Genomic DNA, 22592 nt, shown 5'->3' on the forward strand with positions numbered 1-22592 from the left:
GCTGAAGTGTGGTATCCTATGGTAAACTGGTCATGTCACTCGTTAATACTGTATATGCATACATTTTACTAAACAACCTCTAAATAAAAGTCTATCAAACCTCTTCACAAACAGCATTGTCTCATGGGAACTATAAAGTCATTAAAAACAATAAATATTATCAATTCAAAATCATTCATTTGTTTTCTCAAATCAAATAATTTAAAAAGTTCAATTTTATTAAAGTGCATCTGTAACAATAAATTAACATTTTCTGATTTAAAAAAAAAAAAACCCAAACAAACCTATCTGTACAAATAGTTTACATTTAATGCTTCGTTTTCCATTATTTACATTAGAATCTGTATCTCCTCCTAAACAACACTGCTTCAGGATGGTATTCAGAAAAGGTCAGTGACAAATTACAAAAATGCAAAACCGCAACACAAATACTCGATTACTCTAATGTCCCGTGCCTGCAATGTCACACATGTAAAGAGTTGTGGAACAGTTTGAACAAGCTAATGGGAGATGTTAAAGCAAATGAGTGCACCTACTTTATACCAGTACACAAATATTTTATTTTAGGTTGCAGCAACAAGCCTATTTACATGGGATAAAGAGCTGGAGTGGGAGTAAATACACGGGCATTGCTTGACCCACAAAAGTATTTGGCTTTTCCAGGTGTTACCCTATAATTTTGAAGGGACTCTTTTTGCAGATTCCTGATGATTCCTATTGGAAAGCATATTCTAGGCACACAGGTAGCAATGTAATGTCGAGCACAAAAAAGAAAAATGTATCTCGACATTTCCAATTATCACATTAATTTTTGTTAGCGATAAATAATGCCAAAGTGAGCACTACTTTACAAGCAAAATGTTAAAGTTTTTAAGGAATAAAGAGAATGGTCACTTAGTTTGGACTTTGCTCTTACTTACTGTATGTGTGCATTTTAAGGCATATATGTAAAGCGACAGTTTCAAGTGCCATGAAGCGGACACACAGCAGGACAAATTGGATGCAAACAAAGAAGCACTGTGAGGTAAATGACCCTGTCTGCTCTTCAGTTCTACACTTGAAGAGCATAACACTCCCTCTGCCTCTGTGTCCCATGGAGGCTGGTAATTACAATACTTCCTCTCTTTTTTTTCTTTCTTTTTTTCTTTTTTTTAGCAAACAATCATTTACACAACACTTAATTTAATGCACCACATACCTTTATATGGAAACAACAGATGTAATTGAAATTACACAGGCAGTCTCTAACACTGCAGACCGGCTTATTGCATTAAAAGTTCAATGCTGGAACTCATTGGTCACACACTTAATAGAAGTTCAGAGTAATCCTACCAGAAATATCTATCTATCTATCTATCTATCTATCTATCTATCTATCTATCTATCTATCTATCTATCTATCTATCTATCTATCTATCTATCTATCTATCTATCTATCTATCTATCTATCTATCCTGTTGTATTATCTTGCTTTTTAATAAAAATATCAGTACAACTTTATATACTTGTCCAGAAGTTACTTAACTTAATTTCAGTTAAAGTCCATCCTACATGGCAGGTTAAAAATATAACTATAATGTAACTAACCTGCTAGCAGCAGCATAGGATAAAACATTATTTCATTAAATACTTTACCCAGGCTCGGTCTGGCCCACAGGGGTACAGGGGAAACCACCAGTAGGCCCCACTGCCTGGGGGGCCCTCCTCCTCTAGGGATCAGGTTCTAGACTGTGCACTTGAATTATGTATTATACATATGTTACCTTATACTGCACATGATTATGATGTATTCTCTACAGTACATTGCTGTCATTAATCTGGCACATTATCATGCATGCACTAGCATTAATTACTATATAAATTATCAAGGAGTCCAAACCAGGTACTCTATAATGGTTAGCCAAACCTCTGTGGTGGCTGGCCACACCCCCTTTGGAGTCTGGCCACACCTCTAATGATGGGCCCTACCACTGCATACCCCCGCTGGGACCTTCATGCTCCAGTCCGACACTGACTTTACCTGTTTATTTGGTAAAAAAGAAAATGGCCAAACAGAGCCATCAATACAGTTATCATTCTTTTCTGTCAACATATTATTGATGATTACGAGGACTGTACCTACTCTGTAAATTGTCATGGGTAATCTTTTTCAGCAAAGTATATATTGGCCATCATTTTAAAGCCCTTAATAATTATCCCTTAAAATGTTTTTTATTTTTATTCGTATTTCATTCTACTTTAACAGTAAATGTAATTAATTTACAAAGGCTGGCAGTATGAGAGGTGACTCATCCTGATACAATATAACAAGTTACCTGGCCTATTAAATGGAGCAACCCATGAAAGTAGTCTCTTCTTTTAAACAGTCTAGGTTTAGACAGTTCAGTATATCACATTTCATTACAGCATAGTCACTCCCATCATATGATTATCCTGTAAAATTGAAAAGCTTAAGCTTGACAGATATAGCAACATATTCATCTATTGGGTGGTGGACTGGTGAAACAACAAGCAAACACACATGAAACGAATGATGTGAAATATGGATGACACAGCAGGGAACATGTACTCCCAGTGCTCTGGCTCTAATCGTGTGGTTCATTGGAGTATTGACCAGCTTCCCAGCGTAGTGCCAATGTATTCTTGTGCCGAATTACACGAGTGGACGCCACAATCTGTAGGAGACAATGAAATCAAAGAATGTCAGAAGTAAATCCTATAATTGTTTCCACAAATGATAGCTCTATTTCAATAGTAAATAGTACAGGCAGGCTATACTAGTAATACAGGGTGTCTGAAAAGTTACTGTGCACTCAATGTAGTGATGTAATAAATAGAAATATGCTGTGTCTGTCAGTGGTGTAAGTAGAAAAAATGTCTTCCAGGTAAAAATGGGTGTGGCCAATGAAAATGGAGTAATACACATATGGGGGGGGGGGGGGGGGGGGCAGATACACATATGACCCCAATAGTGCCAGATACATGTTGCCCCACAGTGCCAGAAATACATTGCCCCACAGTGCCAGATATACATTGCCCCACAGTGCCAGTTGTACATTGCCCCACAGTGCCAGTTATACATTGCCCCACAGTGCCAGATACACAAATACCCCCACTGTGTCAGATATACATTGCCCCCCAGTGCTAGATACAGAAATGTCCCCAGTGCTAGATACACATGTCGTGCTAGATACACATGTCCCCACAGTGCCAGATATGCCCCCACTGTGTCAGATACAGAAATGCCCCCACAGTGCCAGATATGCCCCCAGTGCCAGATACATATATGCCCCCAGTGCCAGATATAGAAATGCCCCCACAGTGCCAGATATGCCCCCAGTGCCAGATACAGAGATGCCCCCAGTGCCAGAGATGCCCCCACAGTGCCAGATATGCCCCCAGCGCCAGGTACACATGCCCGCTGCTGCTGTTGTGCTGTGTGTGAGGGGAGGAGAGTGCAGCGTGCGCCTCTCAGTCTCCGACGGCAGTGCGGGTGTCACTCTACCTTCAATTAGGTGCTGATCCATGTGCCAATCAAAGCTCGCGGTCTGGCAGACAATTAGGAGTCTTGGCTGCCAGTCCGCGAGCTCTAATTGGCCCACGGGCCAGCGCCGAATTGAAGGTAGACACTGAGGGGCAGGAGAGGCACATGCTGCGCTCTTCTCCCCTCATGCAACAGCGGCGCGGTGAGCAGCGGAGGGAGGGAGCGGCGGCCCGTACGGCATACCCACGGCTAAATTCTTAAGGGTACGCCGTACCCACCCGTACCCACCCACTTGCACCGTTAGTGTCTGGTCTGTGTGCTGTATCTGATCTCCGTCATGTGTTGCCAGGGGCGGATTTATGGCTCAGTCACTTACTCGAAGAGGAATGAAGAAGCACTTGCAAATGAGGCCCCATTTTTGTAACATCATTGAACCTCCACATACCTGCGTATTTAATAGGTGCAGTGTGTGCAGTGCACATGGGTCCCCGGGGTCCAGGAGGGCCCACATCATGCGCAGTCAGCCTCACTACCGTGTACAGGGGCCATTTCCAGCAGATGCTTCCTTGTGAACCCCACCAGAACTGCATGCAGTGAAGTGTTGCCCATAGGCTACAACAATCAAATTGTGGTAGCGGTGGGGGCCAATAGCTTGATACATTGGGTAGCATCGCATCCCTCATAGAAACCTATGGGGGATGCAGATGCAGGCAGCAATGAGGGATCGCAGCAGATACTTGCTGCGATTCCTCCTTAGTACATTACAGGCACGGCTGCCATTAGAAATTGTGGGGGAAATTGTGGGGCCCGGGACTGTCAAAATAAGCAGCCCCCCACCCCCACCCAGAGCCGGATTAAGGCCCCGGGAGGCCTGGGGTACTAAAGAGCAGGGGGGCCCCAAGGACTAAAAAAACTAAAAATAAATAAAAATAAATATATATATATATTTTTTATTATTATTATTTTTTTAGTTTTTTAATTTTTTGTAGCTGTGTGTCCAGGCTATGTGTATGTGTGTGCAGGTTATGTGCCTGTTCCCCCAATACACCCTGCTGGGACTGATCGTTCCACAACTATATGATACATTTTGCTTACCACTGCCCTCCTCCTTCAGTTCAGCGTGCGGCGCGCCAATGACTGAGCCGCAGGCTTGCTGAGCCGGACAGCAATTGGACAGCTGAGCCGTCGCTCAGCTGCCCTGACTACACCTGTTAGAGCACTCTTCTTAGAGCTGTAGTCAGCGCAGCTGAGCGACGGCTCAGTTGTCCAATTGCTGTCCGGCTCAGCAAGTGCGGCTCCGTCATTGGTGCGCCGCACGCTGAACTGAAGGAGGAGGAGGGACAGGGCAGCGGGGAGCCGGGGCTCGTGAGCGCAGCACCGCAGATCGGATTGAAGAAAGATCCAATCTGTGGTGTGGCAGGGGGCCCTTTTGGAAAGGGGGGCCCGGGGTACGTATCCCCAGGACCCCCCCCTTAATCCGGCTCTGCCCCCACCCCCTGAAAAAAAGTTAAAGAAAAATATAAATTTTAAAAAATCTAAAATAAAATTTTTATGCAGACACGAAGCCACCCCCTCAAGTCTCAACCTGTGTATTTAAGGTAGGAATATTTTTAAAAAAAAAGTTTTTGTTGAACCTTTAAAGATAAAGATAAAAGGGCTAAATACCCTGAAACGTTGAAGCTACTTGCTGCTTTTGGAGTTGTTGTTATTTGTCCCCAAGTTCCGGGAACCATTGGGAGGTGTTTGTGTGTGTGTGTGTGTGTGTGTGTGTGTGTGTGTGTGTGTGTGTGTGTGTGTATATATATGTGTGTGTGTGTATAATATAAATATATATATATATATATATATATGTATCTTTATAGATATAGCTCTATATATATATATATATATATATATATATATACATATACATATATACATATATATACACACACACATGCTGTCCGAAAGGCCGGGCCCGGGACAGCTGATGGCGGCCCTGATTACAGGGATACATAGTTATTTGCAGCTAGCCCATGAAAACAGGTGTTTTCAGGGACATAACCGTATATACCGTTTGATAAATGCGTCCCTCAGTCTTTTTATAGCACCCAGGAAAATCAATAATCACCAGCATTATCTCTGCAAAGGGAGGCTCAGTGCATTGAATATAAAACTTTCATGTGGAAATGTAAAAAGAAAAAAGTTGCTAATATTGTGACAAGGGGGGGTCATTCTGAGTTGTTCGCTCGCTAGCAGATTTTAGCAGCATTGCACACGCTAAGCCGCCGCCCTCTGGGAGTGTATCTTAGCATAGCAGAATAGGGAACGAAAGATTAGCAGAATTGTGAATAGAAATTTCTTAGCAGTTTCTGAGTAGCTCGAGACTTACTCCTACACTGCGATCAGCTCAGCCCGTTTCGTTCCTGGTTTGACGTCACAAACACGCCCTGCGTTCGGCCAACCACTCCCCCGTTTCTCCAGACACTCCCGCGTTTTTCCCTGACACGCCTGCGTTTTTTAGCCAACGCCAGGAAAACGCTGAGTTGCCGCCCAGAAACGCCCCTTTCCTGTCAATCATTTACCGAACACCAGTGCGATTGAAAAGCGCCGCAGACGCTACAGCAAAACAGCTAAGTTTTTAGTAAAATAACTAAGCGCATGCGCTCTGCGTACCCTGCGCATGCGCAGTTAGCGACTAATGGCAGTATAGCGAAAATCGGCAATGAGCAAACAACTCGGAATGACCCCCAATAAACAATATCCAGTCCTCAGTTAACTGTGCTATACCTTTGTATCATTCATCTGCTGTGGCATGAGGTCAAAGCTTGGTTTGTTTATTTACCCAGCAATTACAATTTATCCTAAAAAGTGTGCAGACAAGGGGTTCCTCAGCTTAAATGAATGCATGCAACAAACTAACAGACGTATGGGAGCACACACACACAGATGCTGACAATGGGCCTAATTCTGAGTTGATCGCAGCAGCAAATTTGTTAGCAGTTGGGCAAAACCATGACCCTCATTCCGAGTTGATCGCTCGCTAGCTGCTTTTAGCAGCAATGCAAACGCTATGCCGCCACCCTCAGGGAGTGTATCTTAGCTTAGCAGAAGTGCGATCGAAAGGTTAGCAATTCTGCAACTAAAAAATGTCATGCAGTTTCAGAGTGGCTCAAGACTTACTCCTAGCTTGCGATGACTGCAGTCTGTTTAGCTCTTGGTTTGATGTCATAAACACGCCATGCGTTCAGCCAGCCACTCCTGCGTTTTTGCCTGGCACGCCTGCGTTTTTTAGCACACTCCCTGAAAACGCTAAGTTGCCGCCCAGAAACACCGACTTCCTGTCAATCAAACAACGAACACTTGAGCGACTGAAAAGCTTTGCTCGAGCTTGTGTAAAACTACAAAGTTTTGTGTGAAATTACTTAGCGCATGCGCGCTGCGTAACATGCGCAGAATTGCTGTTTTTCCACCTGATCGCTGCTCTGTGAAAAACAGCGAGCGATCAACTTGGAATGAGGGCCCATGGGGGTAATTCCAAGTTGATCGCAGCAGGAAATTTTTTAGTAGGGGGGCAGATATAACATGTGCAGAGAGAGTTAGATTTCGGTGGGTTATTTTGTTTCTGTGCAGGGTAAATAGTGGCTGCTTTATTTTTACACTGCAATTTAGATTGCAGATTGAACTCACCACACCCAAATCTATCTCTCTCTGCACATGTTATATCTGCACCCCTTGCAGTGCACATGGTTTTGCCCAATTGCTAAAAAATGTCCTGCTGCGATCAACTCAGACTTAGGCCCCATGGGGGTCATTCCGAGTTGTTCGCTCGCAAGCTGCTTTTAGCAGCTTTGCACACGCTAAGCCGCCGCCTACTGGGAGTGAATCTTAGCTTATTAAAATTGCGAACGAAAGATTAGCAGAATTGCGAATAGACACTTCTTAGCAGTTTCTGAGTAGCTCCAGACTTACTCGGCATCTGCGATCAGTTCAGTGCTTGTCGTTCCTGGTTTGACGTCACAAACACACCCAGCGTTCGCCCAGACACTCCCCCGTTTTTCCAGCCACTCACGCGTTTTTCCCAGAAACGGTAGAGTTTTTTCACACACACCCATAAAACGGCCTGTTTCCGCCCAGAAACACCCACTTCCTGTCAATCACATTACGATCACCAGAACGAAGAAAAAACCTCGTAATGCCGTGAGTAAAATACCTAACTGCATAGCAAATTTACTTGCCGCAGTCGCACTGCGGACATTGCGCATGCGCATTAGCGACTAATCGCTCCGTTGCGGAAAAAAAATAACGAGCGAACAACTCGGAATGACCCCCCATGTGCAGTGCAGGGTGGGCAGATATAACATGTGCAGAGAGAGATAGATTTGGGTGTGGTGTATTCAAACTGAAATCTAACTTGCAGTGTAAAAATAAAGCAGCCAGTATTTACCCTGCACAGAAACAAAATAACCCACCGAAACGCTCTCTGCAAATGTTATATCTACTCCCTCTATAGTGCACATGGGCCCTCATTCCGAGTTGTTCGCTCGGTATTTTTCATCGCATCGCAGTGAGAATTCTCTTAGTGCGCATGCGTAATGTTCGCACTGCGCATGCGTCAAGTAACTTTACTAAGAAGAAAGTAATTTTACTCACGGCTTTTTCGTCGCTCCGGAGAACGCATTGTGATTGACAGGAAATGGGTGTTACTGGGCGGATGTACGGCGTTTTAGGGGCGTGTGGCAGGAAACGCTACCGTTTCCGGAAAAAACGCAGGCGTGTCTGGAGAAACGGTGGGAGTGCTTGGGCGAACGCTGGGTGTGTTTATGACGTCAGCCGGGACCGAAAAGCACTGAATTGATCGCACAGGCAGAGTAAGTCTGGAGTTACTCAGAAACTGCTAACTCGGTTTTGATCGCAATATTGCGAATACATCGGTCGCACATTTAAGATGTTTAGATTCACTCCCAGTAGGCGGCGGCTTAGCGTGTGTAACTCTGCTATAATCGCCTTGCGAGCGAACAACTCGGAATGAGGGCCATGGTTTTGCCCAATTGCTAACAAACTTGCTGCTGCGATCAACTCAGAATTACCCCCAATGACATCTAGTATACACAAATACTTTGGGCGGGATGTAATGAACTCCCGAGTCCAGCGGCTGTGCGGGATGCCGGTCAAACTCGGACGTTTTTTTAAAGGGGTAAACATGTACAAGGCTAAATCATGCCCCGTGTTCGGCCGGCATCCCGCACAGCTGCCGGACTCGGAGTTCATTACAACCTGCCCTAAGAATTGCACATAGTATATATCCAAGCTACTGTAGGAGGAGTGGCTACATTACATGAGGGGTGTGGCCACACAGCATAGTCCCTTTTCTTTGCACTCTGGAGGCAAGGATAGAAATATATAGTACTGCCTCAAGTATAATAGAATTATATAATAATGCCCCCAGTATAATAGAAATATATTGTAATGCCCCCAATTTTCTAAAAATACATAGTTATGTTCTCATTATAACAGGAATATATACTGTAGTAGTGCCCCCAGTATAACAGAAATATATAGTAGTATCCCACATTACAACAGAATTTTAATTAATGCCCCCATAATAATCAGCGGTGCAAGTGGGTGGGTACAGGTGGGTATGGCGTACCCTTAAGAATTTAACCGTGGGTACGCCATACCCACCGCCGCCGGGCCGCCGCTCCCTCCCTCCGCTGCTCACCGCCGCTGCTGTGAGGGGAGGAGAGCGCAACGTTCGCCTCTTCTGCCCCTCAGTGTCTTCCTTCAATTCAGCGCCGCCCGTGAGCCAATCAGAGCTCGTGGACTGGCACCGCGAGCTTTGATTGGCTCACGGATCGGCGCTGAATTGAAGGAAGACACCCGCACCACCGCCGGAGACTAAGGGGCAGGAGAGGCGCAGACTGCGCTCTCCTCCTCTCACACACACACAGGACAGCAGCAGGGGTGAGCAGCAGGGGAAGGGGGGGGGATGTATACCTGGCACTGGGGGCATATCTGTCACTGGGGGCATATCTGGCACTGGGGGGACTTGTATATCTGGAACTGCGGGGACATGTGTATCTCGCACTGGGGGCATATCTAACTGGGACGTGCAGTCAGGGGAGGCAGTGCCTCCCCTGTCATTAATTATTAAAATAATACAAAGAACATACTTATGACACATATTTTGTGTTATAAGTATGAACTTTGGCCTTTGCATTATTTTAATAATTTTTTACCTACTAAAAAACATTTCTAAACATGTTTTGGAGGCACCGTTCTCGGTGCCTCCCGCTGTCAGTGATACAGGTCCGGAAGCGGGGGGCGGGGCCAGCCACTGGGCAGTCATATCCCATTAATAAAAAACACTAGAAGCGGCACCTCTAGCAGTGCCGCTTTCACAGGGGCGTGCTGACAGCAAGCACATGCAGGCACGCCCCTGTCACTGAGTCCCATGTGATTGGCCTGTGGGCGATTCCGGGGGCATGCAGCAACTATTATGTTTAGACTAGAGAACATTTACATACCTGCTCATCCCCCAGTAGCTGCTGCCAAGTTTAGTCCGACCCGAGAGGGAGGAGGGGCAGCAATTCCCTCTCCTCTGCAGTCTGCACTGTGTCATGCTGCGTGTGACACCAGGCCGGCGCTCCCCCCTGAAAGCCTCCTCTCCTCTCCCCCTCCCATCCTGTGACAATGCAGTCAGGGCCATCTTAACAGCAGTGTGGGCCCCTGGGCACAGCAATACACTGGGGCCCGTACCCATCGTCTATGGGTGGGGGTGCTATCAGCGGCAGCTTTGATGTCCCGCGGGCGGTAGAGGGTGTTCTATCTTCCGCTCAGCATGTAGGACCTGGAGCAGTAATTTCTGCTAATTGCTCCTTTACTGCAGAGATGGGGTAAGAGGGAGAACACTAAACTGTAGAAGGTGGCATTGAGCTTGTCAAAGTCGAAAAATATTACAGAGCACACATCACTTACAAACTACACACACATGCCCGCAGCGCGTGAACTTGTTCTGCCTTGCGTGCACATATCCGCAATTTGCGTATGGTCGCTCCCGCGGTCCTGCGCGTGGTGTGGGTATTTACGGCAGAGTTTGTGAACGCATGGAGAGCTATCAAAACATTACATATTTAATCCAAATAGTGCACATTGTACACATAGTCCCCCTGCACCACATCAGAAAGTATCAACAGTTTAAATGATTCCAGAACAAAGGGATTCACCTTTACAGGATAAGAGGGGACAGACTAAGGTTATAAGGTGGTGTTTGGTATCCAGCTGTAGGGTATTTTAAGGGTAACATTCCGGTGTTGGTTTGCGGAAGATCGCATGTTCCTGCGGATAGTTAGGTGCAGAATATAGATATAAACTGTATTTACTGTATATTATGTATGCGGCGGGAACCCAGAGGAGACCACCCACAAGAGCAGTTGGGAAAGACATCGCCTACCTTTTCAAATCGACCTATGACCTCTCCTGTACTGTAAAAGTGCATTCCTGTGTCCAATGGACAAAGGGATTACAGTATCCATTGTATTGCTTTTGGAAGAATTGTATAAATAAAGCCTGTTGCAGCCTGGCCGGGCACAAGACTCTCAACGATATCAACCTGATAGCGGAGGACCGGACCGGGAAGCGCACGCGAATATTCTCACGTATGTACATTGACTGTAGCCATTTACTCTGTTGTATTGTAGTGCATAATTTGTATTGTTAACCCCCTTTCAGAAATATTACTCTGTGGTGTCGGAACCCAGTGATTAACTACAAATCAGTGTTGTGTCCTCTTTTCCCTGCTAAGGTTTAAAGTGTATTACATTGCCTAACTGTATAAGGTTTAAAAGCGTATTAATTAGGTGTGTACGCGCTGCGAGTACTTTGTACCGTCAGCGCGGTGTTTGTACGCAGAGACCGTACATGGTACGGGACTCATTTACGCAAATAGCGTAAAAGGCACGTAGAGTGCATATTAAGTCTAGCAGCGGCTCCATGGTAAAAGTGTGTTTAAAGGTATAGCTTTATGTTTAAAGATAAAATCGACATTATCAAGCTGAATGAAAGGGCCCCGGTACATGACTTACAGGGTGATATGGGGTGTTTAATACATAAGGGAGGTGTCGATAGTGGAGTGAGATTAATTTTCATCATTTTCTGGTGAGAGAGCAGCTTGCTTGACTGCAGATATCTCAAGTTTCTGGAAAAAGATTTCTTAGCTTTGAATGGGATAAAAAAAATTAGAGTGTCTCACCTGTCAGGAGGAACTGGGGACTTGGGTATCAGAGTTCAGGAGCCAGAGCAATCCACCAACAAATATATAAATCTGCATATTAGGCATGTGGACCTTGAGCAGGGACCAGCTGCTTGAAGGCTGATATCTCTGGTTCTGGGCATAGTAAAGACAAGCTGCTAGTGTCCATCGAAAGTGGAGAGTCACAGCTTTTGAAATGTACCCTCAGAAAAACTCTAAGTCATACAGAGCCCGAGATATCTAACTGGGAAGAGCAATCAACAGGCTTGGATGGGGACCACTGCTTTGAAGTCTGATATCTCTGGTTCCCTAGGGCCGATTTTCAAAAATCTGGTACCCCTGGAAAGAGGGCACCCTCAGCTATCAGCCTAGGGCCCTTATACTCCTGGGGCCCTTGGGCAAGAGCCCATTGAGCCCATATGAAAAGACGGCCCTGAATGCAGTGACTGATCGTATAGGGGGGGCTACACGGATGGAGGGGCGGCGCTACATGGGTGGAGGGGGTGGAGCTACATGGGACCATCAGACTGCAGCCACAGAGGAGGACATGCTGCTCCAGATCCTGCCAGCCAGGGAGAGTACTGTAAGTGAGAAAGTGTGTGTGTGTGTGTGTGTGTGTGTGTGTGTGTGCGCGCGTGTGTGTATGTGCATTTATGTATGTGTGCGGGGGAGGGGGGGAATGTGAATAAACTGCACTTCTGTGGGCGTTACATGTAAGCTGCGCTACTACTGGGGCGTTACGGGAAAGCTGTGCTACTGTTGGGGTGTTACGTGTAAGCAGCGCTATTACGTGTAAGCAGCTCTACTACTGGGGCGTTACATGTAAGCTGTGCTACTACTGTGCCGTTACGGGAAAGCTGCGCTACTGTTGGGGCGTTACGTGTAAGCAGCGCTATTACTGGGGCGTTACGTGTAAGCAGCTCTACTATTAGGGCGTTACATGTAAGCTGCGCTACTACTGGGGCGTTACGTGTAAGCTGCGCTACTACTGGGGCGTTACGTGTAAGCTGCGCTACTACTGGGGCGTTATGTGTAAGCTGTGCTACTACTGGGGCATTATGTGTAAGCTGTGCTACTACTGGGGCGTTACATGTAAGCTGCGCTACTACTGGGGCGTTATGTGTAAGCTGCGCTACTACTGGGTTCATTACGTGTAAGCGTCGCTAATACTGGGGCGTTACAGGAAAGCTGCGCTACTGTTGGGGCATTACGTGTAAACAGCGCTATTACTGGGTCGTTACGTGTAAGCAGCGCTACTACTGTGGGAGTTATGTGTAAGCTGCGTTACTACTGGGGCGTTATGGGTAAGCTGTGCTACTGCTGGGGCATTACGTGTAAGCTGCGTTACTACTGTGGCGTTACCTGGAAGCTGCGCTACTACTGGGGCATTACGTGGAAGCTGCGCAACTACTGGGGTGTTACGTTTAAGCTGAGTTACTACTGGGGCATAAGTGTAAGCTGTGCTACTACTGGGGCGTTACGTATAAGCTGCGCTACTACTGGGGCGTTACGTATAAGCTGCGCTACTACTGGGGCATTACATGTAAGCTGCTCTACTACTGGGGCGTTATGTGTAAGCTGCGCTACTACTGGGTTCGTTACGTGTAAGCTGCGCAATTACTGTGGCGTTACGTGTAAGCTGTGCTACTACTGGGGTCATTGTGTGTAAGCGGCGCTACTACTGGGGTTATGTGTAAGCGGTGCTACAACTGGGGTGTTATGTGTAAGCAGCGCCACTACTGGGGTGTTTAAAATGGGGGTACAATTGAGTGGCCATGCCCCTTCCCTGTGAGACCACATCCCTTTTTCGACACGCGCTGTCCCTTTGTAAAGTATGGGAGGGGAAAATTTATAGTTTGCAGGGCGGCGCCGAACACCCTAGCACCAGCCCTGTGTGACACGTTACGTCACATGGTCAGTGAGAGGAGCCGTAAAGCCAGAAGTGAGGTGCGCTGCTGTCCAGAGAGGTTACAAGAGAATACAAGTTGGTGAGTTACTGTCTGGGAGGGTTGCGGTGGGGAAGGGGTGGCCGCGACATTCACTTGCTGTGACATTTAGCCGCTACAGTGCGGAAGGGGGAGGTGAAGACCGTGAGATGCGGTAGGATCCTGATAGGCTTAGGTTTTTTGTGGTGCTGTTACAGCAGTGTGCCTCCCAGCGAGAGTCTAGATGCAAAGCTGTACTAACCCCACTGTGTTTTCTAAGGGGGGGGGGGGGGGGGGTGCCACAAGAGGGGAGCGTTTTAGACATGGTTGCTTGCATCTCCCCTGTGTGCCACTGCTGTCATGCAGAACATGATAAAGCATACTAAGGCTGCCCTAACGTTAGTCAAACCCTTAAAAAAATATTTTTGTTGTTTATTTAAATACAGTGTTTCTGTTTATTTCTCACAATACCAAGATACAAATGTGGTTATAACTATCCATAATAATTAATCTATGCTGCTTAATAGTGTTGTCTGTACAAATGCCAGGAGTCAAATACTTTGATTTAGATTTAGTGGCGTGGAGGGAGACAGGGCAGTACGCTGGCGTGGACGGAGAGTCGGAGACAGGGAAGGATGGTGGCATAGAAGGAGACAGGGCAGTACACTGGCATGGAGGGAGACAGGGAAGGATGGTGGCATAGAAGGAGACAGGGCAGTACGCTGGCGTGGACGGAGACGGGGAAGGATGGTGGCATAGAAGGAGACAGGGCAGTACGCTGGCGTGGACGGAGACGGGGAAGGATGGGGGCATAGAAGAAGACAGGGCAGTACACTGGCATGGAGGGAGACAGGGCAGGATGGTGGCATGGAGGGAGACAGGGCAGGATGCTGGCGTGGAGGGAGACAGGGAAGGATGGTGGCGTGGAGGGAGACAGAGAAGGATGGTGGTGTGAAAGGAGACAGGGAAGTATGGTGGTGTAGAAGGAGACAGGGCAGGACGCTGGTGTGGAGGGAGACAGGGCAGGATGGTGGCGTGGAGGGAGACGGGGAAGGATGGTGGCACTGGAGGGAGAGACGGGGAAGGATGGTGGCACTGGAGGGAGATAGGGCAGTACGCTGGCGTGGACGGAGACAGGGAAGGATGGTGGCGTGGAGGAAGACAGGGAAGGATGGTGGCATGGAGGGAGACACGGAAGGATGGTGGCATGGAGGGAGACAGTCAGTACGCTGGCGTGGAGGGAGACAGGGAAGGATGGTGACATAGAAGGAGACAGGGCAGTACGCTGGCATGGAGGGAGACAGCGCAGCATGGTGGCGTAGAAGGAGACAGGGCAGGATGGTGGCATGGGGGGAGACAGGGCAGGATGGTGGCGAGGAAGGAGACAGGGCAGGATAGTGGCACTGGAGGGAGACACGGCAGCATAATGGCGTAGAAGGAGACAGGGCAGGACGCTGGCGTGGAGGGAGACAGGGCAGGATGGTGGCACTGGGGGGAGACGGGGAAGGATGGTGGCGTAGAAGGAGACCGGGCTGGATGGTGGTGTGGAGGGAGACAGGGCAGGATGGTGGCGTGGAGGGAGACGGGGAAGGATGGTGGCACTGGAGGGAGATACGGCAGCATGGTGGCGTAGAAGGAGACAGGGCAGGACGCTGGCGTGCAGGGAGACAGGGAAGGATGGTGGCGTAAAAGGAGACAGGGAAGGATGGTGGCGCTGGAAGGAGACAGGGAAGGATGCTGATATGAAGGGAGACAGGGCAGGATGCTGGCGTGGAGGGAGACAGGGCAGGATGGTGGTGTGGAAGGAGACAGGGCAGGATGGTGGCACTGGAGGGAGACAGAGCAGGATGGTGGCAATGGAGGGAGACAGGGCAGGAATGTGGCGGCCAATGGCTTGGGCAGAGGCCATTTGTGGTGGTGGTGGTATTGGGCATCGGCTTGGGGGCAGTAGCAGGCTTTGGCTTGGCGGTGGTAGGGGTTATCGGCGGGACTCGGTGGACATTATGGCTGCAGTGCCTCACCAGTCACTGACCTCACCGCACGCCACTGATATCTGGCACTGGGGGGACATGTGTATCTGGCACTAGGGGCATTTCTGTATCTGGAACTGGGGGCATATCTGGCACTGTGGGGGCATTTCTGTATCTGGCACTGGGGGGCAATGTATATCTGGCACTCTGGGGGCATTTGTGTATCTGGCACTGTAGGGCAATGTATATCTGGCACTGTAGGGCAATGTATATCTGGCACTGTGGGGCAACATGTATCTGGCTCTGTTGGGGTCATATGTGTATCTGCCCCTCCCCCATTTTCATTGACCACGCCCCATGATCATTTGGCCACACCTTTTTTTTTTTACTTGGGCACACGCACACAGTACCTATAAGACATTTTTTCTACTTGCACCATTGATAATAATTAATAATAATAGACATATATAGCAGTGTCCCACATTACAATAGAAATATATAGTAATGCCCCAATAATAATAGAAATATATATTAGTGTCCACATTATATTAAAAAATGAATTACCCCACACAGTGAAGCCAGAGACATGCCCAGCAGCCCAGCTTGTGAAGAACAAAAGTCGCTCAGTGCCGATGTGTCACTTGAGCCGAGTGAAGGGAAACAGCTGGACACTGCAGGAAAAGGCACCCAGCCCAGTCCCCAGGCTCCTCTCTTTGTGCTAGCCTGGGGACCAGGAGAGGAAGCGTAATTTGATCTCATGACATCACTGTCGCGCTCCCTGTAGCCCTGACAAAGTGGTAGGCGCCGTCATGCTGCCGAACACCATGGTCTTGTTGCTTTCAGCGCATTATAATTACGATAATGGCAATCACAGGTGCAAAGTGCACAGTTGGTAATTCTGCGTACCTGCTGCCAAATTCTTGACGGTATTCCGTACCCGAGTGTACCTGCTCACTTGCATCACTGCTGTAGATGCTCACTGCACAATGAAGTCTGGTTTTATTACCAACATAAAAGGAGATTTATGGTAAGACTTACCATTGTTAAATCTCTTTCTGCGAGGTACACTGGATTCCACAGGGAATAACATTGGGGTGTAGAGTTGGATCTTGATCCGAGGCACCAACAGGCTAAAGCTTTGACTGTTCCCAGGATGCACTGCACCGCCTCCTCTATATCCCCGCCTCCAGGCACTGGAGCTCAGTTTTGTTAACCAGTCCAATGCAGTAGCAGGTAAGAGAGATGGTAGAAGTTAGTTTCTTACTACAGGAGAAGGTACCAGGGGCTAATGCCATACAAACCCAAAGAAGCAAAGTGCGTCAGGGCGGGCGCCCTGTGGAATCCAGTGTACCTCGCAGAAAGAGATTTATCAATAGTAAGTCTTACCATAAATCTCCTTTTCTGTAGCAGAGTACACTGGTATTCCACAGGGAATAACATCGGGGATGTCCTAAAGCAGTTCCTCATGGGAGGGGACGCACTGTAGCGGGCACAAGAACCCGGCGTCCAAAGGAAGCATCCTGGGAGGCTGAAGTATCAAAGGCGAGGACCATGTAGCCGCCTTGCACAATTGTTCGAGGGACGCGCCACGGCAGGCCGTCCAAGAAGGTCCAACAGACCGAGTAGAATGCGCATAAGCTTGTGCAATCGCCATTCTAATCCATCTGGCCAAAGGTTGCTTATTCGCAGGCCAGCCACGCTTGTGAAAATCAAAAAGAACAAAGAGAGAATCAGATCTCCTAAGAGAGGCAGTTCTCTTCACATAGATACGGAGAGCCTGTACCACATCCAAAGACCGCTCTTTGGAGGACAAACCAGGAGAGATAAAGGCCGGAAGCACAATCTCCTCTTGGTTAAGGTGGAAAGATGACACCACCTTAGGTAGATAACCAGGGCGAGTTCTAAGAACCGCACGGTCACGGTAAAAAATCAGAAAGAGTGACCAACAGGATAAGGCACCCAAGTCTGAAACCCGCTGAGCAGAGGCAATAGCCAACAAAAATGAACGTAAGCCATTTAAGGTCCACAGACTCAAGAGGTTCAAATGGAATCTCTTGTAGGGCATTCAGAACAACGGACCAATCCCAAGGAGCCACAGGAGGGACATAGGGAGGCTGAATCCGTAAAAAACCCTGAGTGATAGTATAAACGTCAGGCATAGACGCAATTTTTCTCTGAAACCACACTGACAAGGCCGAAATATGAACCTCGAGGGAGGCCAGACGAAGGCCTAAGTCCAGGCCCTGTTGCAGAAAAGCCAAAAGTTTGGCAGTGCTGAACTAGTATGCATCGTAATTCTTAGCCGCACACCAGGTGAAGTAAGAATTCCAGACCCTATAATAAATCCGAGCCGAAGCTGGTTTACGGGCTTTCAACATAGTTTGAATGACCGCCTCCGAAAATCCTTTGGCCCTCAGGAGTGAAGCTTCAAGAGCCACACCATCAAAGCCAGTCGGGCCAGATCCTGGTAGACACAAGGGCCCTGAACGAGGAGGTCTGGGCGTGGCAGAAGTAGAAGAGGACACTCTCTATTGAGAGACCCTGCAGGTATGAGAACCAATGCCGTGTGGGCCATGCTGGAGCGATTAGAAGTAGTATTCCTTTTTCTTGCTTGAACTTCCTTAATACCCTGAGCAGGAGTGCCACCGGAGGGAACACATACGGCAGCGAAAAGTTCCATGGAATTGCCAGTGCGTCCACGATAGCTGCTTGAGGATCCCTTGACCTTGCTCCGAAGACTGGAACCTTGTGATTGTGTCGAGACGCTGTCAGGTCTACATCTGGTAGGCCCCACTTGTCCACTAGGAGTTGAAAGACTTCTGGATCAAGGCTCCACTCTCCGGCGTGTACTTCCTGATGACTGAGGAAGCCCGCTTCCCAGTTGAGGACCCCGGAATGAACACTGCCGATATGGCTGGCAGATGGCGTTCCGCCCATTGAAGAATCTTCGACACTTCCAACATTGCCATGCGGCTTCGCGTGCCGTCTTGATGATTTATGTACACCACCGTGGTGGCATTGTCCGACTGCACTTGAACAGGCCTGTTCTGTACCAGAGGCAGGGCAAGTTTCAACTCATTGAACACTGCCCGCAACTCCAGAATATTTATTGGGTGGAAAGATTCCTCCCTGGTCCACCGACTCTGAAGAGAGCATTGCTCCAACACGTGCCCCAACCCCGCAGACTGGCATCCGTCGTTAGGAGGACCCAGTTAGAGATCCAGAAGGGACGATCCCTGATCAACCGCCGGTCCTGTAACCACCAGCTCAGTGACAGACGAACCTCCGTAGTCAAGAAGATCATGTAAGATCTGATCCAGTGAGGCAGGCCATCCCACTTGGAAAGGATTTACCTCTGCAGAGGGCGAAATGAAATTGAGCGTACTCAACCATGTTGAAAGCCGACACCATGAGTCCTAGTACTTGCATCGCCCAGTGTATCGACACTCTCGGGCGAGAGAGGAAGCATCTTATCCTGTCCTGTGGTTTCAGGACCTTCTCTGGAGACAAGAACAAATGTTGATTGTGTGTGTCCAAGAGTGCCCCCAGGTGCAACATGTTCTGGGCAGGGACCGGCGAGGATTTCTTCCAATTGATGAGCCATCCATGGGATTGTAGGAATTGAACTGTCAGTTCTAGATGATGCAGGAGAACCTCTGGGGAGTTCGCCAGGATCAGTAAGTCGCCCAGATATGGCAGGATCTTGATGCCTTGACGACGGAGAACAGCCGTCATAACTGCCATGACCTTGGTGAAGATCCGCGGAGCTGTGGTCAGTCCAAAAGGCAAGACTTGGAATTGATCATGTAGGTTGCCAATAGCAAACTGCAGATACCGCTGATGCGACATGGCAATAGGTATGTGTAGGTAAGCATCCTGTATGTCCAGGGATACCATATAGTGAAGTCCCTGGGCTCCAAAGCCAGAACAATAGAACAAAGAGTTTCCATACAGAATTTGAATACCTTCACAAATTTGTTCAAAGACTTGAGGTTGAGAATTGGCCGAGAGGATCCATTCTGCTTCGGACTAGGAACAGCGTTGAATAGTACCACCCTGCCCCTCTGAGACAGAGGCACTGTGTCCAGGAGGGATTGTACCACCAAATGTAGAGTTTTTGCTTTTAATGGATCCGAAGGGATAACCGTCGAGCAAAACTGGTGAGGGTGACGTGTCTTGAAAGAGATGGCGTATCCGCGAGTGACGACTTCCCTCACCCAGGCGTCTGAAGTGGTCTGTATCCATACCTGGGTGAACCGCAGAAGTCGGCCTCCACCCTGGGGTCCCCCAGGGGAAGGCACGCCCCGTCAGGCAGCATGCTTGTCTGGTTTGGAATAGTGATGAGCGGGTTCGGTTCCTCGGGATCCGAACCCCCCCGAACTTCACCCATTTTACATGGTTCCGAGGCAGCCTCGGACCTTCCCGCCTTGCTCAGTTAACCCGAGCGTGCCCGAACGTCATCATCCCGCTGTCGGATTCTCGCGAGATTCGTATTCTATATAAGGAGCCGCGCGTCGCCGCCATTTTCACTCGTGCTTTGGAGATGAAAGCGAGAGGACGTGGCTGCGTTCTCTCAGTTTCTGTGTTCAGTGTGCTGCAAATATCTGTGCTCAGCGTGCTTGCAAATATCTGTGCTCATTGTGCTGCAAATATCTGTGCTCAGTGTGCTTGCAAATATCTGTGCTCAGTGTGCTGAAAATATCTACGTTCTCTGCCTGAAAAACGCTCCATATCTGTGCTGCATTGTAGTATATAGTAGGAGGACAGTGCAGAATTTTGCTGTGACCACCAGTATATATATAGCAGTACGGTACAGTAGTCCACCTTCTCTACCTCTGTGTTGTCAAGTATACTATGCATCCATACCTGTGCTGCATTTTAGTTGTGCGCAGTATATAGTAGGAGGACAGTGCAGAATTTTGCTGACCACCAGTATATATATATAGCAGTACGGTACAGTAGCCCACTGCTCTACCTCTGTGTCATCAAGTATACTATGCATCCATACCTGTGCTGCATTTTAGTTGTGCGCAGTATATAGTAGGAGTACAGTGCAGAATTTTGCTGACCACCAGTATATATATATATAGCAGTACGGTACAGTAGTTCACTGCTCTACCTCTGTGTCGTCAAGTATACTATGCATCCATACCTGTGCTGCATTTTAGTTGTGCGCAGTATATAGTAGGAGTACAGTGCAGAATTTTGCTGACCACCAGTATATATATATAGCAGTACGGTACAGTAGTTCACTGCTCTACCTCTGTGTCGTCAAGTATACTATGCATCCATACCTGTGCTGCATTTTAGTTGTGCGCAGTATATAGTAGGAGTACAGTGCAGAATTTTGCTGACCACCAGTATATATATAGCAGCACGGTACAGTATTCCACCTTCTCTACCTCTGTGTTGTCAAGTATACTATGCATCCATACCTGTGCTGCATTTTAGTTGTGCGCAGTATATAGTAGGAGGACAGTGCAGAATTTTGCTGACCACCAGTATATATATATATAGCAGTACAGTACAGTAGTCCACTGCTCTACCTCTGTGTCGTCAAGTATACTACAAAAGTTCAGTAAAATTACCGAAAAATCAAACTTAAAAGCGTCTGATGAGAAGCGTACACTTGCCAATATGCCACTTACGACACGGAGTGGCAAGGAACGTCTGAGGCCCTGGCCTATGTTCATGGCTAGTGGTTCAGATTCACATGAGGATGGAAGCACTCATCCTCTCGCTAGAAAACTGCAGTGCCACTCCTAGATGGAAATACCAGAATAGGACAGCGCTAACTGAGATGGATTGTCAAAATTACAGTACTATTTATTAAAATAACAATGAAATACTAAACACTTTAAAATTGTTAAAATTATAATTTCACTGCACTCTTGAGCTCATAGTCACCATACATATAATTGTTGATCGTTTGCTGCTTTATCCAATGTCCCCATATGATCCGCACATTAGAATGTCCCTTTATCCTGGGGTTGTGGCACAATCCCCGGGCCGATACCAACGCTGGAGGAATGTCTGTCCCAGTAGTGTGGCAATACAACAGGAATGTCCTCACCAGTAGTGCGTGATAGAATTCTGTTCGGTCCTTGTAGATGGATATGGGTGCAAAATAGCGCTATTTAGCGGAATCCTCAGGGGTCCAGGTAGTATTGGATGATCAATGTAGGTGACACAGGTTCTTCAGGTGATGGGCACAGCCATGGGGACCAGGTTCGCGCCGAGCTACGCCAATCTCTACATGGGCGAGGTCGAAGACCAGCTCGTGTGGGGTGGCGGGTTCGACGCGCACCTGGTCCTCTATGGGCGCTATATAGATGATTTATTTATTATTTGGGATGGGGATTATGCATCAGCACTTTCATTTGTTACACATTTGAACAATAATTCATATAACCTCACTTTCACTCACTCCTTTAACACCACTAGTACTAATTTTTTGGATGTTTCATTAGAAATAATAAATAAAGAAATAGTCACATGTAATCATGTAAAAGAAACTGGCACGAATGCCTATTTACACTTTAATAGTGCACATCATTCATCATGGAAAAAAGGCATTCCCAAGAGCCAACTATTACGCATTAGAAGAAACTGTTCAACTATGACTTCTTTTGATTCTCAAGCAAAAACGATGATAGATTCCTTTAGAGATAGAGGGTATCCAAACTATTTATTAGACAAAGCATTAAATGAAGTGAAGAATATAGATAGAGACCAACTCCTAAACCCATCAAAGGGTAACTCCAAAAACAAAGATGAGAGGGAGCAGAATATGTCCTCAGATATATCTTTTATTTCAACCTATAATAACTGTCATGTAGAAGTGAGAGAAATTATATCTAAAAATTATAATATATTAAAACAGGATAACATATTAGTAAATATTCTTCCAAAAGCACCTAACTTTATTTTTCGAAAGAACAGATCGCTCAAAAATATATTGGCCCCCAGTCACTTGAAAAGAA

General features: G+C 47.4%; 1 protein-coding gene across 1 annotated transcript in view; it reads right to left on the bottom strand.

The window, feature by feature from the left end:
* Positions 1 to 231: 231 nt before the first annotated feature.
* Positions 232 to 22592, bottom strand: part of MISP (mitotic spindle positioning) — a 146087-nt gene continuing 123726 nt past the window's right edge. The window contains exon 6 of the mRNA XM_063954648.1: positions 232 to 2675. Coding sequence (XP_063810718.1) covers positions 2586 to 2675 — 90 coding nt within the window. The 3' untranslated portion in view covers positions 232 to 2585. The remainder of the gene's footprint in view (positions 2676 to 22592) is intronic.

Source organism: Pseudophryne corroboree, chromosome 1 (assembly GCF_028390025.1).
Source record: "Pseudophryne corroboree isolate aPseCor3 chromosome 1, aPseCor3.hap2, whole genome shotgun sequence".
NCBI lineage: Eukaryota > Metazoa > Chordata > Amphibia > Anura > Myobatrachidae > Pseudophryne > Pseudophryne corroboree.